The 14,436-nt window shown below is 41.6% G+C and overlaps 1 protein-coding gene across 2 annotated transcripts in view; it reads right to left on the bottom strand.

The window, feature by feature from the left end:
* The window catches only part of fam162a (family with sequence similarity 162 member A), a 49,153-nt gene extending 34,868 nt beyond the window's left edge, over positions 1–14,285 (bottom strand). The window contains exons 1-4 of one of the 2 annotated variants that reach the window (XM_041211199.1): positions 13,993–14,275; positions 7,678–7,786; positions 6,469–6,577; positions 4,228–4,911 (exon numbers count right to left, since the gene is read on the bottom strand). In XM_041211199.1, the coding sequence (XP_041067133.1) occupies positions 4,810–4,911; positions 6,469–6,577; positions 7,678–7,786; positions 13,993–14,149 (477 nt within the window). In that variant the 5' untranslated portion in view covers positions 14,150–14,275 and the 3' untranslated portion in view covers positions 4,228–4,809. Of the gene's footprint in view, positions 1–4,227; positions 4,912–6,468; positions 6,578–7,677; positions 7,787–13,992 lie in introns of those variants that run through there. The other variant, XM_041211200.1, reaches the window with a different exon arrangement.
* Between the last annotated feature and the right edge of the window lie 151 nt (positions 14,286–14,436).

The raw sequence follows: 14,436 nt of genomic DNA, 5'->3' as shown, positions 1-14,436 counted from the left end.
AAATGTCATTTAGATAAATGTAGTGCCATGCATGTTGGTAGGACTAATATAGAATCCATGTGTGATTTGCAGGGAACCATAATGAAAAAGGTTGAGAAAAAATTGTTATTGTGCACAGATCACTGAAGGTTCATGAACAACGTAGAAAAACTGTAGCTAAAGTTAACAGGGTGTTGCATTGTATTAATACAACCATTCAGTACAAATCAAGAGACCATTTTCCTAATATACAGGTCACTGGTCATACTGCATCTGGGATACTGTGCCCAGTTTTGATCTACCCTTGTGGATGATGTAGCTAGGGAAAGGGTCCAGCGATGAGCTACAATAATTATTCCCTGCTTAAAAACCTCAGCTAGTCGAGGGCTCAAGGATCTTGATCAGTTTACTTTAGAGCAATGTAGGCTTAGAGGTGATTTGATGGGAGACCTTTATTTTCAAAGGTTTATTTTGCAGTATAAATTTTTGCTCCATTTGAAATTTGGTATTCTTGTTTCTGTCCTGAGTGCATGACTAAAAGCAATGACAGTATGTCTTGTTTTCAGCAAAATTAAATATGTTGCATTGTATAACAGATTTTTATACAGGAAAAGTGAGTTTGTGGCATTTTTTAACAGTGTGTCTTGGAAGCAAAATGATTGAGAACCCCTTTCCTACAAATCTCTCTTGTATGGATGCACAAATTTATCAATCAAAATCCAAACCAGTTAATTACACAAACATCCTGTTATTGAATTAGATATTTCAGAAAACTACAGTCAGTCCATTCTGATGTTGCTGCAGTGTTTTTAAATGTCTTTCTACAGTTCCAAGCAAATTATTCATACTTTTGGTATGAATGCATAAACCCAGTAAATGCTTAAAATTTGGTTGATAATTGTTTAGTTGCAAATACACAAGCATTTACTGGGCTTCTTTTGCTTCACCAGTAGGAAGTTCCCTATTTTAAAAAGTGACTCCTTCATCTAATGGCACTTGGATAGAAACTGTCAATTAAAGGAGTCAAATATACAACTCGTTCTACTAGTGTCCTCTGATTCCACCAGTGAGTTAAAAGTGATAGATTAACTGGAAAGAATGCTCTGGTCAGGTTGCAAAGCAACATCTGACTGGCACCCATTTTTAGAAAAATAATGGACTACATATTCAGAGCAAGAGTTGAATAAATATTTGGCTTTAGCTCATTTCTATTTGCATACTGGTCTGTCAATTCAGAATGAAGCCTGCATTATAAAAACAAAATTTATCTGAATGAGGTTATAAAGACTCTTTCAATTTCCCATGAATTTCACAGAATCTCTAATTGAAAAATTAAGTCGAGGGCGAGCATTTTAGCGATAGCAACCACAACATGGTACAGTTTAAGTTTGTGATGGACAAAGAAATCGACAAGTTGCAAAAAATGTTTTGGACTTGGGGAGAGTGGATTTTTGTAAAATAAGGCAGGATCTGGCCAAGGTAGACTGGGAACAGTTACTTGTGGGGAAATCTACAGAGGAACAGTGGGGGGGTGTTCAAAAAGGAAATGGGGAGGGTACAGGCTCAACATGGATAAGAAGGAGTAACAAGCCCAGAGAGCCATGGATGACCAGAGATATTCAGGTTACGATGAGAAGGAAAAGAGAGGCTTTTAGCAGGTACAAGGGAAGCAAATCAGCAGAGGCAAAGGTGGAGTACAGGCAGTGCAGGGTGGAGCTAGAGAAAGCGATTAAGAGAGCAAAGAGGGGATATGAGAAAACTCTGGCTGGTAAAAGGAAAAATCCCAAGATATTCTATAAGTATATCAATGGGAAGAGGATAACTAGGGAAAGAGTAGGGCCTATAAGGGACATCACTAGAGTGTTGAATGAATACTTCATGTCCTCCTTCACCCAAGAGAACAAGGATGAAGGTATCGAACTCTGGGAGAGAGACTGCGAGGTTCTTAAGCAAATTGATATAGGGAGTGACAAGGTGTTGGCAGGCTTAAAAGTGGACAAATCTCCAGGTCCAGATGATTTGTGTCCCAGTCTGCTGAGGGAGGCAAGGGAGGAGATCGCAGCGGCTCTGACCCAAATTTTTAATTCCTCTCTGGCCACGGGGGAGGTGCCAGAGGACTGGAGAACAGCTAATGTGGTTCCACTATTTAAGAAGAGTTGTAGAGATAAGCCAGGTAACTACAGGCCAGTGAGTCTCACGTCAGTGGTAGGGAAATTATTGGAGAAATTTCTGAAGAAGAGTATCTATCTCCACTTGGAGAGGCAAGGATTGATCAGGGATAGTCAGCATGGCTTTGTCAGAGGGAGATCATGCCTAGCAAATTTGACTGAATTTTTTGAGGAGGTGATCAGGAGTGTAGATGACGGTTGTGCAGTTGATGTAGTTTATATGGATTTTAGCAAAGCCTTTGACAAGGTCCCCCATGGGAGACTAATAAAGAAGGCAAAGGCACACGGGATACAGAGTAATTTGATAAGGTGGATTCAAAATTGGCTTAGTTGTAGGAGGCAGAGGGAGATGACAGAAGGATGCTTTAGTGACTGGAAGCCAGTGTCCAGTGGGGTACCACAGGGATCTGTGCTCGGTCCCATATTATTTGTCATTTATATAAACGACAGATAACACAAAGATTGGCCGGGTGGTTAAGTGAGGTTGAGTGTCTTGGGCTACAGGAAATATAGACGGGATGGTCAAATGGGCAGATAAGTGGCAGATGGAATTTAACCCTGAAAAGTGTGAGGTGATACACTTTGGAAGGAGTAATTTGACAAGGAAGTATTCAATGAATGGCATGACACTGGGAAGTTCTGAGGAACAAAGGGACCTTGGCATGTGTGTCCATTGATCTCTCAAGGCAGAGGGGCATGTTAGTGGGGTGGTAAAAAAGGCATATGGGACACGCCTTTATCAATCGAGGCATAGATTACAAAAGTATGGAGGTCATGTTGGAGTTGTATAGAACCCTAGTGAGGCCACAGCTGGAGTACTGTGTGCAGTTCTGGTCGCCACGTTATAGGAACGATGTAATTGCACTGGAGGGGGTGCAGAGGAGATTCACCAGGATGCTGCCTGGGATGAAACATTTAAGTTATGAAGAGAGGTTGGATAGATGGGTTGTTTTTGTTGGAGCAGAGAAGACCGAGGGGCGACCTGATCGAGGTGTACAAGATTGAGGGGTATGGACAGGGTGGATGTGAAGCAGCTGTTCCCCTTAGTTGAAGGGTCAGTCACAAGGGGGCATAAGTTCAAGGTGAGGGGCAGGAGGTTTAGGAGGGATGTGAGGAAAAACTTTTTTACCCAGAGGGTGGTGACGGTCTGGAATGCACAGCCTGGGAGGGTGGTGGAGGCGGGTTGCCTCACATCCTTTAAAAAGTACCTGGATGAGCACTTGGCACATCATAACGTTCAAGGCGATGGGCCAAGTGCTGGTAAATGGGATTAGGTAAGTAGGTCAGGTGTTTCTCCCGTGTCGGTGCAGACTCGATGGGCCAAAGGGCCTCTTCTGCACTGTGATTCTGTGATAACAGCTTAAGAATTACAATGAATAGAGAGATAACACTGCTGCTAAAAGCACTGAACATAATTAAAATACCAAACAGGAAAGTATTCCTGAAGACTTCAGCAGCAGCATCTCTGCATAGTAATGGTCAGGAATACTAGCAAAGGTATTAAAGAATCAATTTTATCTTTGGATCTCCATTTGTAGTTAACTGTTTTGTAGAATATGTTTTAAAAGGCAATAATCTGCAGTAAGTCATTAAAAAATTAGAATCATCAATTCTAATTTGCAAAGCTATGCAACCTCTCATACAAGGCAGACTTGTGTAGTTCTAACCCAGTAGATACATTGATACTGTCTGACAACTGTTTTACCTTTACCTGTGAGGACAACTTTTTTATTTAGGTAAAAAAGAGATCCATTCTAGAATGTAAGTTAGCATTAGCTAAAAGTGAAGGTCATAGAGGAGACGTGATGTAATGGTCTTTTACCTATAGGATGAAAAATGAGAGCAAGCTAAGAGAGCCAAGGGTTAATCATTCCATGACAGAGCTTAGCCACTTAAAGGTCTCCAGCACCCTTGACATTGTGCTGTGAAAGGATCATGTGCTGTGAAAGGATCATTCCCTTTAATCCATAAGTGAAGATTCAGCTTCTAGAACATACAACAGCTCCAAGCTTGTATGTAATAGTAAATTACTGTTTAATACCATGGAAATGAATGGAATAAACTTAATAAATTCCACTTGTTCATTTTTAAGATTATTTTAATGTTTTCTGGATCAGAAATTAAAGCAGAAATAAATAGTAGGCATGTTTGCCAGGAGTAACTTTGGCTACTTCATAGAGCCCAGGGAAAGTAGTTTAACCATGTTTGATGAAATAGAATGCTTTAAACACAAAACATATCTAGGAAATACTGGGAATAGTACTTTACTAAGTGAGATTACTTTTTTACTACGTGCAATCAAGTGCAGAACATGGTCTACAACTTTATCATTCTTGTGATGCTGGATAATTCTATTGCAGCTGACTTTTCAATATCAGTTATTTAGATACAAGGAAGATAGCATAGAAATTCTATAAAGTTTGTGGCTACATCAATTATATTGTTATCTCTCATGACCAATTCTGTTAATCCAAATTAAAAAATAAAAAATAACCACTTCATATTAATTTAATTAACTTAATACTTTGAGGAACTCTGGAGCTTCTTCAAAAGAGGGAAAATATTTTGATGTCCTACTAATGTAAATTATGTCAACATGGTGAGAATGTGGAGATGCATATTTTCAAGATTGGAACCCATCCTCATTTCAGTCCACATTCAATTATTGCCTTTTGGTAACTTCTGCTTCCTGCTGACTCTCCTCTTTCCACCTGGCTTTCTTCGCCATGTTAATGGCAGTCAATGATTCATGTCTACTTGCAGCCTGCAGCCATACATGGAAAATAAAGATGGTACGCCATCATTTTTAGGTACCAAATCTATTCAGACTTAGAATCCAAGAAAACATTTGTAATGTTTCAAATAGCTTCACACAGTATTAACTTCACTGCTGAGTTCTTGAGCCATGTCCTGAAACTTATCTTGAATCTTCCAGCAGAAGATCTAAATTGGAAGCATGCATTAGCAATGCAGTGAGGGACTTTAAGAATATTTGACTTTTCATTCCTACGATTACATTAGTTCAATATTTTGTTTTTCTGATCAAAAAATAGCTAAAGTTTTCAGCAAAGTGGCCAGGATCCATAATTTTTGCTCTGTCAACTATACCTGCTTTATGTCACTTATAGACTCTGAAGGAAGCCATTCTGCTTGATGTGTCTGTGACACCTCTCTGTAAGCTAGTCCCATTCCAACTGCGTTTTGATTATCTAAGCTAGATGATCAAGTCGTGAGGTATGTGCTAGACCATGAGATTACAGATTACAACACAGCTGCTAGTGGTGGCCCACAGCACCTCTCAAATGCCCAGTTTTAAGCTAATCAATTGGTCCTTAATCTGTCCACTCAGCACAGCAGTAATATCACATTACACAATGGAGGGAGCTTCACTGTGCAAGAGAGATTATCTTGACAACGACAATGTAGTGGCTACACTTACCAAATTTGTGGACAAATACTTTTCAACAGGCATGTATTCTGCAGTTCAATTGAATGGTAATGATCAATCCAGCTGTAAGGATTGCTTTATATAATCAAATTTGCCATGGGTCCTTTTGCAAGGGAATGAGTAACTGCTGAGATCATCTAAGCAATCACAATATGGAAGCTATATTGCATCTTTGACCGGTGTGGTGACTGATAAAATGAACAATTTCTTGGTCCAAGTTAGACTGGGAAATGACTTTAGGTGAAAGCATTAGTTGAGTTCAATATGAATGGCATATTGAAAAGTGAACCATGCAGCTAACTACAAACCATAAATTGACATTGATGGTGTAATTTTCTGTGCAATAAACTTCTCAAAGAGCTTCAAATGCTAGGTACGTTAACTTGTGATTTGTCATTGTGACAGATAGAAATATTATAACTAGGAATGTTACCATGCATATGTTGTTCTTCCTGCATGGCAGGTGGTGTGAAATGCAAAGCCAGTATTTGGATTATGACATGGGAAGCATCCTTTGCTGAGTGTAAAATTACAATTTGTGCCTTAGCTCAGAATATAGTAATACAGTTTGGTTTTCTAGTTTCAGTTGCATGCCATGACCACATATGAAGCTTGGGACTAGTCACTAGTCTAAAAACTTTAAACTTATTTGCATCCATTTATTCTTTGAATAAACCTCAACCACCAACTTGTTCACCCCAGTATTTTAAAATATGACATAACCAAGTCACCATGTTGTGACCCAAACAAGTACAATTATTGGTCACATGATTTACAGAAGGGCTGGATCTCAGGTAAGTTAAAGAAAGTTGAGAATGAATAATTAATAACATTCAATCCATTTGTGAACCAGCTAGTAAGATTTTCCCTTACCTTCTTTCCTGAAATGATTGTTGCAATACAGGCTACAACTGTCAAGACTACCATAATATAACTAGCTTTCACTCTCATTTTGTTCCTTGCAGCATCAATCATCTCAAACCTAAAACAAATGAAATAACAATGTTACCAACATAAACCAGTCAAGTATAAATTAATCTTTATCCATTATGGAATCTTCAGAACAGTGAGGACGGAAGTTAGAAGCAATTTCTTTACACAGAGCTGCCTTGTCACAGTAGCTGAAGGGGAGATCAATGCATCTTTTAAGAGAAAAAATAGATAAAACTTTAACCAAAGGAACACAGATGGGCACCAGTTTTGCACAGACACAATAAGCTGAATGGCTTAGTTCCATGCTTTAAGCTTCCATGATTTCACTGGAATCCTAGAAATTACAATTCTCTATCAATTTCCAAAAACTTCCAAAAGTATCAGCTAACTTAAATCCAGTCACAAATAAAGGTCCAGAAATTGTTGGGGAATTATATATCTCACAGCGAGCATTGTGAATTAGACTTTTTAACCTCACCCAAATTTTTGTGCTGCAAACTGCTGGAAGTGCGAACTGATAGTGTGGCAATATCAGTGGCACATCTAGGACTTCAAACATGAAAATATTTTACATTGCACAAAACTATATTGCAATATTATATAGCACTATGGTACACCACTGACAAAAACAGAACCTTATTCTGTAAATTTTATGCAATCTAGTTTAGAAGAGTTTAGAAGAATGAGAAGCGACCTTAATGAAACTTACAGGGTTCTTAAGGGGCTTGACAGGGTAGATGCTGAGAGGTTGTATCCCATTGTGGGAGAGTCTAGGAACAGAGGGCATAATCTCAGAGTAAGGGGTCACCCATATAGGACTGATGAGGAGGAATTTCCTCTGAGGGTTGCAGAGGCTGGGTCATTAAGTATATTAAAGGCTGAGATTGACAGACTTTTAATTAGTAAGGGAATCCAGGGTTATCGGTACTCACATCTTTCCCTCAAACTTTTTCCTAAATCCCTTCAGTGGATGTGTGCAAAGTGACCTCCACTCCTGTAGAGCATTACTTTAACCTCACTGCAAACGACAAAAACCCTCACCTTAATGAAGGAATAAAAATAAAAATTGTTTACCAAGGAAGGTAGCACCAACACCCTAATTTAAAAAGCCACCAACTAGTAATATCCCATACCCGTTTCACCACTTACGAAACCGCAGCTGGTATATCCTCTTCTCGTTTGAAACGACCAGTCCACACCAACATCTTTTTATCAAAACCTGAAGGCTTATAGCCTGGTAATTTGAAGGCTGGGCGTTCTGAAAGAAATATAAGAACACAACTTATTTCCATAGAATACAGTTACCCAATAGCTTATGTTACACAACATTGTAGAACATAAAATATCAAAAGTACAGGTTAGCTTTGGCTAAGCGGTAGCAGTCTCAACTTCGAATCAGAAGGTTGTGGTTAAGGTCCCATTCCAGAGATTTAAGCATATAAAATCTAGGCTGAACTTCAATACTGAGGGTGTGCTATACTGTCAGAGGGGTCATCTTTGGATGAGATGTTAAACTGAGACCCAGTGTGCCCCCTCAGATGAACATAAATACTCCTATGACACTATTCAAAGAGCAGGAGTGTCTGGCCAATATTTATTTCTAAACCTACATCACTAAAACACATTATTTGGACATTATCTTAACTCTATTTGTGGGACCTTGCTATGTGCAAATTGGCTGCTGTGTTTCCTACATTATAAAACAGTAATAAGAGATCAAGGTACTTCATTGGTTGTAAAGTGCTTTGAAATATCCTGAGGTCATGAAAGGCACAATATAAATGCAAATCTTTACTTTATTCAATGTTTAGATGTTACAATTTCAAGGCTGTCGTGGCTAATTTCTTTGGTTGTCATGGCCTCTCCCATAAGCTGACTCGCATCACTCATGATCAGGAGTTTACTTTCATGACCAAATATATAAACATACAGTATCATTGCCTGGGGGGTTTAAGAATCAGACCTTCATTACATAGACTGGTTATTACAATCCTTGCACGTAACCTCATCTCTGCATTTACTATGATCCGAGTCAAAACATGGAATTTTCTCCCTAACGCATTGTGTGCAGCTACATGGACTGCAGCAGTTCAAGAAGGTGGCACACCATCACCTTCTCAAGGGCAATTAGGGATGGCCAACAAATGCTGGCCTTGCCAGCAATACTCTCATTCCATGAAAAAATAAAAACAATAATGCTTTGGTGAGATAAGGCCAGGTATGAATTGCTAAACTTCTATTTTATGCAAACATGAACCATGAAATAAAAGTTGCATGCAATTTTACCTCTTTCAATTAAAATTCTTGGCAATATAATATAAATATGCCATACTGTCCAGGCTATTGTCTTACGTAACATTTTGTTTAGTATCCTTATCAGAATGGCTCAATCTGGGCCTGTTCCACTTCACTTTCCTATCTCAGTGAATGAACTTTACCAACTGACCTTGAACATGTGTTTCACTCTTCTGTTGTATCTGAGTGCAGAAAGCAGAGCTATTCCTGCCAGGGGAGAGGGGTGGAGGAGGAACTTTTAAAAAAATATTTTCGTGGGCTGTAAGCATTGTTGGCAAGACCAGCATTTGTTGACCATTCCTAATTGCCCATGAGAAGGTGGTGGTGAGAAACTTCCTCAAGCCACTGCAGTTCATCTGGTGCAGATACACCTGTGTTGTTAGGAAGGAAGTTCCAGCATTTTGATCGAGGAACAGTGAAGGAACAGCGATATAGTTCCAAGTCGAGATGGCGTGTGGCTTGGAGAGGAACTTGCAGGTGGTGTTCCCATCTATCTGCTGCCCTTGTCCTTCTAGATGGTAGTGGTTGTGGGTTTGGAAGGTGCTGCCTAAGGAGCTTTGGTGAATTCCTGCAGTGTGTCGTGTAGATGGCACACACTGCTACTAATGTGGGTCGGTAGTGGGAGGGAGTGAATGTTTGTGGATATGGTGCCAATCAAGCGAGCTGCTTAGTCCTAGATGTTGTCAAGCTTCTTGAGTGTTGTGGGAGCTGCACTCATCCAGGCAAGTGGGGAGTATTCTGTCACTCTTCTGACTTGTGCCTTGTAGATGGTGGACAGGCTTTGGGGAGTCAGGAGGGGAGTTAATCGCCGCAGGATTCCTAGCCTCTGACCTACTCTTGTAGCCACCATATTTATATGTCTAGTCCATTTCAATTTCTGGTCAATGGTAATCCTGAGGATGTTGATATTGGGGGATTCAGTGATGGTAATGCCACTGAACATTAAGGGGTGATGGTTAGGTTTTTTCTTGTTGGAGATGGTCATTGCCCGACACTTGTGTGGCACGAATGTTATTTGCCACTTGTCAGCCCAAGCCTCGATATTGTCCAGGTCTTGCTGCATTTGGACATAGACTGCTTCAGTATCTGAGGAGTTGTGAATGGAGCTGAACATTGAAAAATCAATGAACATCTCCATTTCTGTCCTTATGATGGAAGAAAGGTCATTGACGAAGCAACTGAAGGTGGTTGGGCCAAGGACTACCCTGAGGACCACCTGCCAGTGATGTCCTGGAACTGACATAAGTGACCTCCAACAACCACAACCATCTTCCTTTCTGCTAGGTATGACTCCAACCAGTGGAGAGTTTTCCCCGATTCCCGTTGACTCCAGTTTTGCTAGGGATCCTTGATGCCTCGGTCAAATGCAGCCTTGATGTCAAGGGCAGTCACTCTCACCTCGGGAGTTCAGCTCTTTTGTCCATGTTTGAACTAAGGCAGTAATGAGGTCAGGAGCAAAGTCGCCCTGGCAGAACCCAAACCGGGCATCAGTGAGCAGGTTATTGCTAAGCAAGTGCTGCTTGATAGCACTGTTGATGACCCCTTCCATTACTTTACTGATGATGGAGAATAGACTGATGGGGCGATAATTGGCTGGGCTGGATTTGTCCTGTTTTTTATGTACAGGATATACCTGGGCAATTTTCCACATAGCCAGGTAGATGCCAGTAGCTGTACAGGAACATCTTGGCAAGGGGTGTGGCAAGTTCTGGAGCACAAGCTATCAGTATTATTGCTGGAATATTGTCAGGGCCCATTGCCTTTCCACTATTCAGTGCCTTCAGCCGTTTCTTTATATTCATGTGGAGTGAATCGAATTGGCTGAAGACTGGCATCTGCGATGCTGGGGGCCTCCAGAGGAGACCGAGATGTATCATCCACTTGGCACTTCTGGCTGAAGATTGTAGCAAATGCTTTTGCACTGATGTGCTAGGCTCCCCCAAAATTGAGGGTGGGGATATTTGTGGAGCCACCTCCTCCAGCGAGTTGTTTAATTGTCCACCACCATTCATGACTGGATGTGGCAGGACTGCAGAGCTTATATCTGACCCACTGGTTGTGGGATCGCTTAGCTCTATCAGTTGCTGCCTATGCTGTTTGGCATGCAAGTAGTCATATGTTATAGTTTCACCAGGTTGACACCTCATTTTTAGGTATGCCTGGTGCTGCTCCTGACATGCCCTCCTGCACTCTTCATTGAACCAGGGTTGATCCCCTGGTTTGATGGTAATGGTAGAGAAGGGTATATGTCGGGCCATATTACAGATGTTCGAGTACAATTCTGCTGCTGCTGCTGATGGCCGGCAGCATCTCATGCCCAGTTTTGAGTTGCTAGATCTGTTCAAAATCTATCCCATTTAGGACAGTGGTAGTGCCACACAACACAATGGAGGGTATCCTCAATGTGAAGACAGGACTTCGTCCCCACAACTGTACGGTGGTCACTCCTACCAATAATTACACGGACAGATGCATCTGCGGCAGGCACGCTGGTGAGGATGAGGTCGGGTATGTTTTTCCCTCTTGTTGGTTCCATCACCACCTGCCGCAGACCCAGTCTAGCAGCTATGTCCTTTAGAGGTGCTACAAAACCACTCTTGGTGATGGATATTGAAATCCCCCACCCAGAGTACATTTTCACCCTTGCCACCCTCAGTGCTTCCTCTAAGTGGTGTTCAACATGGAGGAGCATTGATTCATCAGCTTAGGGAGGGCAGTATATGTTAATCAGCAGGAGGTTTCCTTGCCCATATTTGACCTGATGCCATGAGATTTCATGGGGTCTGGAGTCAATGTTGAGGACTCCCAAGGCAACTCCCGACTATATACCACTGTGCCGCCACCTCTGCTGTGTCTGTCCTGCTGGTGGGACAGGATATGCCCAGAGATGGTGATAGTGGTGTCTGGGATATTATCTATAAGATATTCTGTGAGGGTGACTATGTCAGGCTATTGCTTGACTAGTCTGCGAGGTAGCTCTCCCAATTTTGGTACTAGCCCCCAGAGGTTAGTAAGGAGGAACTTGCAGGGTCGACAGGGCTGAGTTTGCTGTTGTTGTTTCAGGTGCCTAGGTCGATGGAACCATTACACTTCCTAGCAGTTCACACATCGGTTTGTGCTCAAATGGGAGTTAAAATGACCTACAGTGTGAAGAGAACCGCTGTGAGGTTTCAGGCATATGTCCAAAATTAGTCGTTCAACTTGTTGTGCTTCAAAAAAAGGCCTATGTATTGCTTTGGCTTTGTAAATTTAAGAATTAAATTCTTGTAGCTATCTAGTTATTTTATTTATGAACATGTATCAATTGAATGTATCCTCCTGTACTTTGCAAGTGTATCTTGCTACCAGTTTTAACACACTGATTGTCTTTATGCATTGATTTAATACATGTTTTGTGTAGATTTTATGTATGAAGTAACTTTGTTATTTCTGTATTAGGTTTAAGGCTATGTGCCACTTCGTACTCTTTTGCTATTTTTAATTAACTTGTGCCAAGCACCAAACACTATAGAAATATACAGCAATGAAGTAGTTCTCTCAGCCAAAATACACTGATATGCACATGTCTTAATGAGAATTCTACAGGATGTGCGATATTGATACCAATACATCAATTAGGTATTTGGGAACATGAGCCCAGAAGTTAATTATCAGTACTCGATACTGCATGCTCTCTTATCTAAATGGACAAAGAAACTACCATCATCTTAGTAGAAAGCCTTGAATTTTAGCGAAGGAACATAAAAAGCTATAATGAGGGGGACTGTTCCACAGGTAACTGACAGCTTAGGGAACCAGTCAGGAGTTATCTAGAAGTGACATCTGTAGATGGCCATCGCCTTAGAACTCAGAGACTGATCACTCACCACCCAAGCTATTCAGAGTTCAGGAACACGACTGATCATGAGGATTGGCTATGTATCAGTGAGGGTTAATAAGCACCAGCTTCCAGCGAAAGGCACGCAGAGTGGGAAGATGAAAATTAAAGATGTTGCAGAGAAAAGAGACTGCAAACCTGCAGTGAACAAAGAGAGAGGAACCAACCCATGTGCCATCAGTGTCCAAGGTCAAAGTGGGTGACAAGACCCACCTGAAGCCAGTAAAGTCGCTAACTAACTTTAAGTATGATTTTTTTGTACATAATAAATGTTTCCTGAATTACATCACAGAACATCACTTATTGCTTGAGTGGTCAAAGACTTAAAAGGACAAATAATAACCAAGTGACTGAAGACTCAGAATTAGAGATTAAACACCCAGAAACTTACAGGTGGTAGAGGAAATGAATGCTTCAGGTGATGGATGGGGTGCTGGTCAAGCATACTGCTTTGTCCCTGATGATGTCAAGCTTCTTTGAGTGTTACTGGACCTTTAAACATCCAGGCAAGTGGAGAGTATTCCATCACATGTCTGACTGGTACCTTCTAGATGGTAAACACACTTTGGGGAGTCAGAAGGCGAGTTACTCTCCACAAAATTCCCAGCCTTGACTTGGTCATGTAGCCACTATACTGGCCCATTTCAGTTTCTGGTCGATGGTAACGTGCAGAATATTGATATTGGGAAGTTCAATTATGCTAGTAAATGTCAAGGGGAGATGATTAGAGTCTATCTTGTTGGAGATGGTCATTTCCTAGCATTTGCATGGTGCAAATGTTATTTCTTGTTTATCAACCCAAGCCTGAATGTTGTCTTGGTCTTGCTGCATATAGACACAGACTGCTTCAGTATCTGAGGAGTCACAAATGGCACTGAACACTGTGCAATTATCAGTAAACATCTCCACTTCTGACTTTATAATGGAGCAAAGTTCATTGATGAAGCAGCTGAAGATAGTTGGGCCTCAGACACAACCAGGAACTGCAGCGATCCAGGGAATGAGATAACTGGTTTCCAAGAACTTTTGTGCTAGGTATGACTCCAACCAGCGGAGAGTTTTTCCCATTGACTCCAGTTTTGCTAGGGTCCTTGATGCCCCACTCGGTCAAATTCTGCCTTGATGTCAAGGGCAGTCACTCTCACCTCTTCAGTTCAGCTCTTTTGCCCATGTTTGGACTAAGGCTGTAATGAGGTCAGGAGCTGGGGGGACAGGAGGACAGGGAGATTGGGGTGAGGTTGCTGATGATGAGGACCAAGCCAGTGCTTCCTAATCTGAAGCCCCGTCCTTACCTCCAGCTCTGGCCGGTGTCTCTGAGCCGCTTCCCTTGGGGGATCTGCCGTCCTCCCGTTTGCTGCAAAACCATCGCCGCCGGCTCCAGGCGAACAGCCGCTCCCGATTTGCCCGGAGCCCCAAAGTGAGGCCTCCAGCCGCCGTGTAAGTCCACATCCCGAAACCGAGCCCTCACTCTAAGCCCCTCTCGCGCGGGGGGTGGAGTCACCGCGGGGCCGGCCGGACCTCCCACTTCAATCAGGGCGATTACAATCGGTATTTAGGCGGCGCAGAGACGCCTGTCGGGATTATAAATGAACAGAATTGTGTTTGTTATTGAAAAAGGACAAACAAGAGATTTTAAACCAGTGACTGGCACTTGGCTGGAAAGTTCCTTGACAATAAACTATCAGCTCCAAAATATAAGTTACAATAGTTTTTATAAATGAGGTCGATGCAGGATC

The sequence above is a fragment of the Carcharodon carcharias genome, chromosome 18 (assembly GCF_017639515.1).
Source record: "Carcharodon carcharias isolate sCarCar2 chromosome 18, sCarCar2.pri, whole genome shotgun sequence".
In the NCBI taxonomy this organism is placed as follows: Eukaryota; Metazoa; Chordata; class Chondrichthyes; order Lamniformes; family Lamnidae; genus Carcharodon; species Carcharodon carcharias.
The sequence above is the reverse complement of the archived record's forward strand: the minus strand, read 5'-3'. Positions and strand labels throughout refer to the sequence as shown.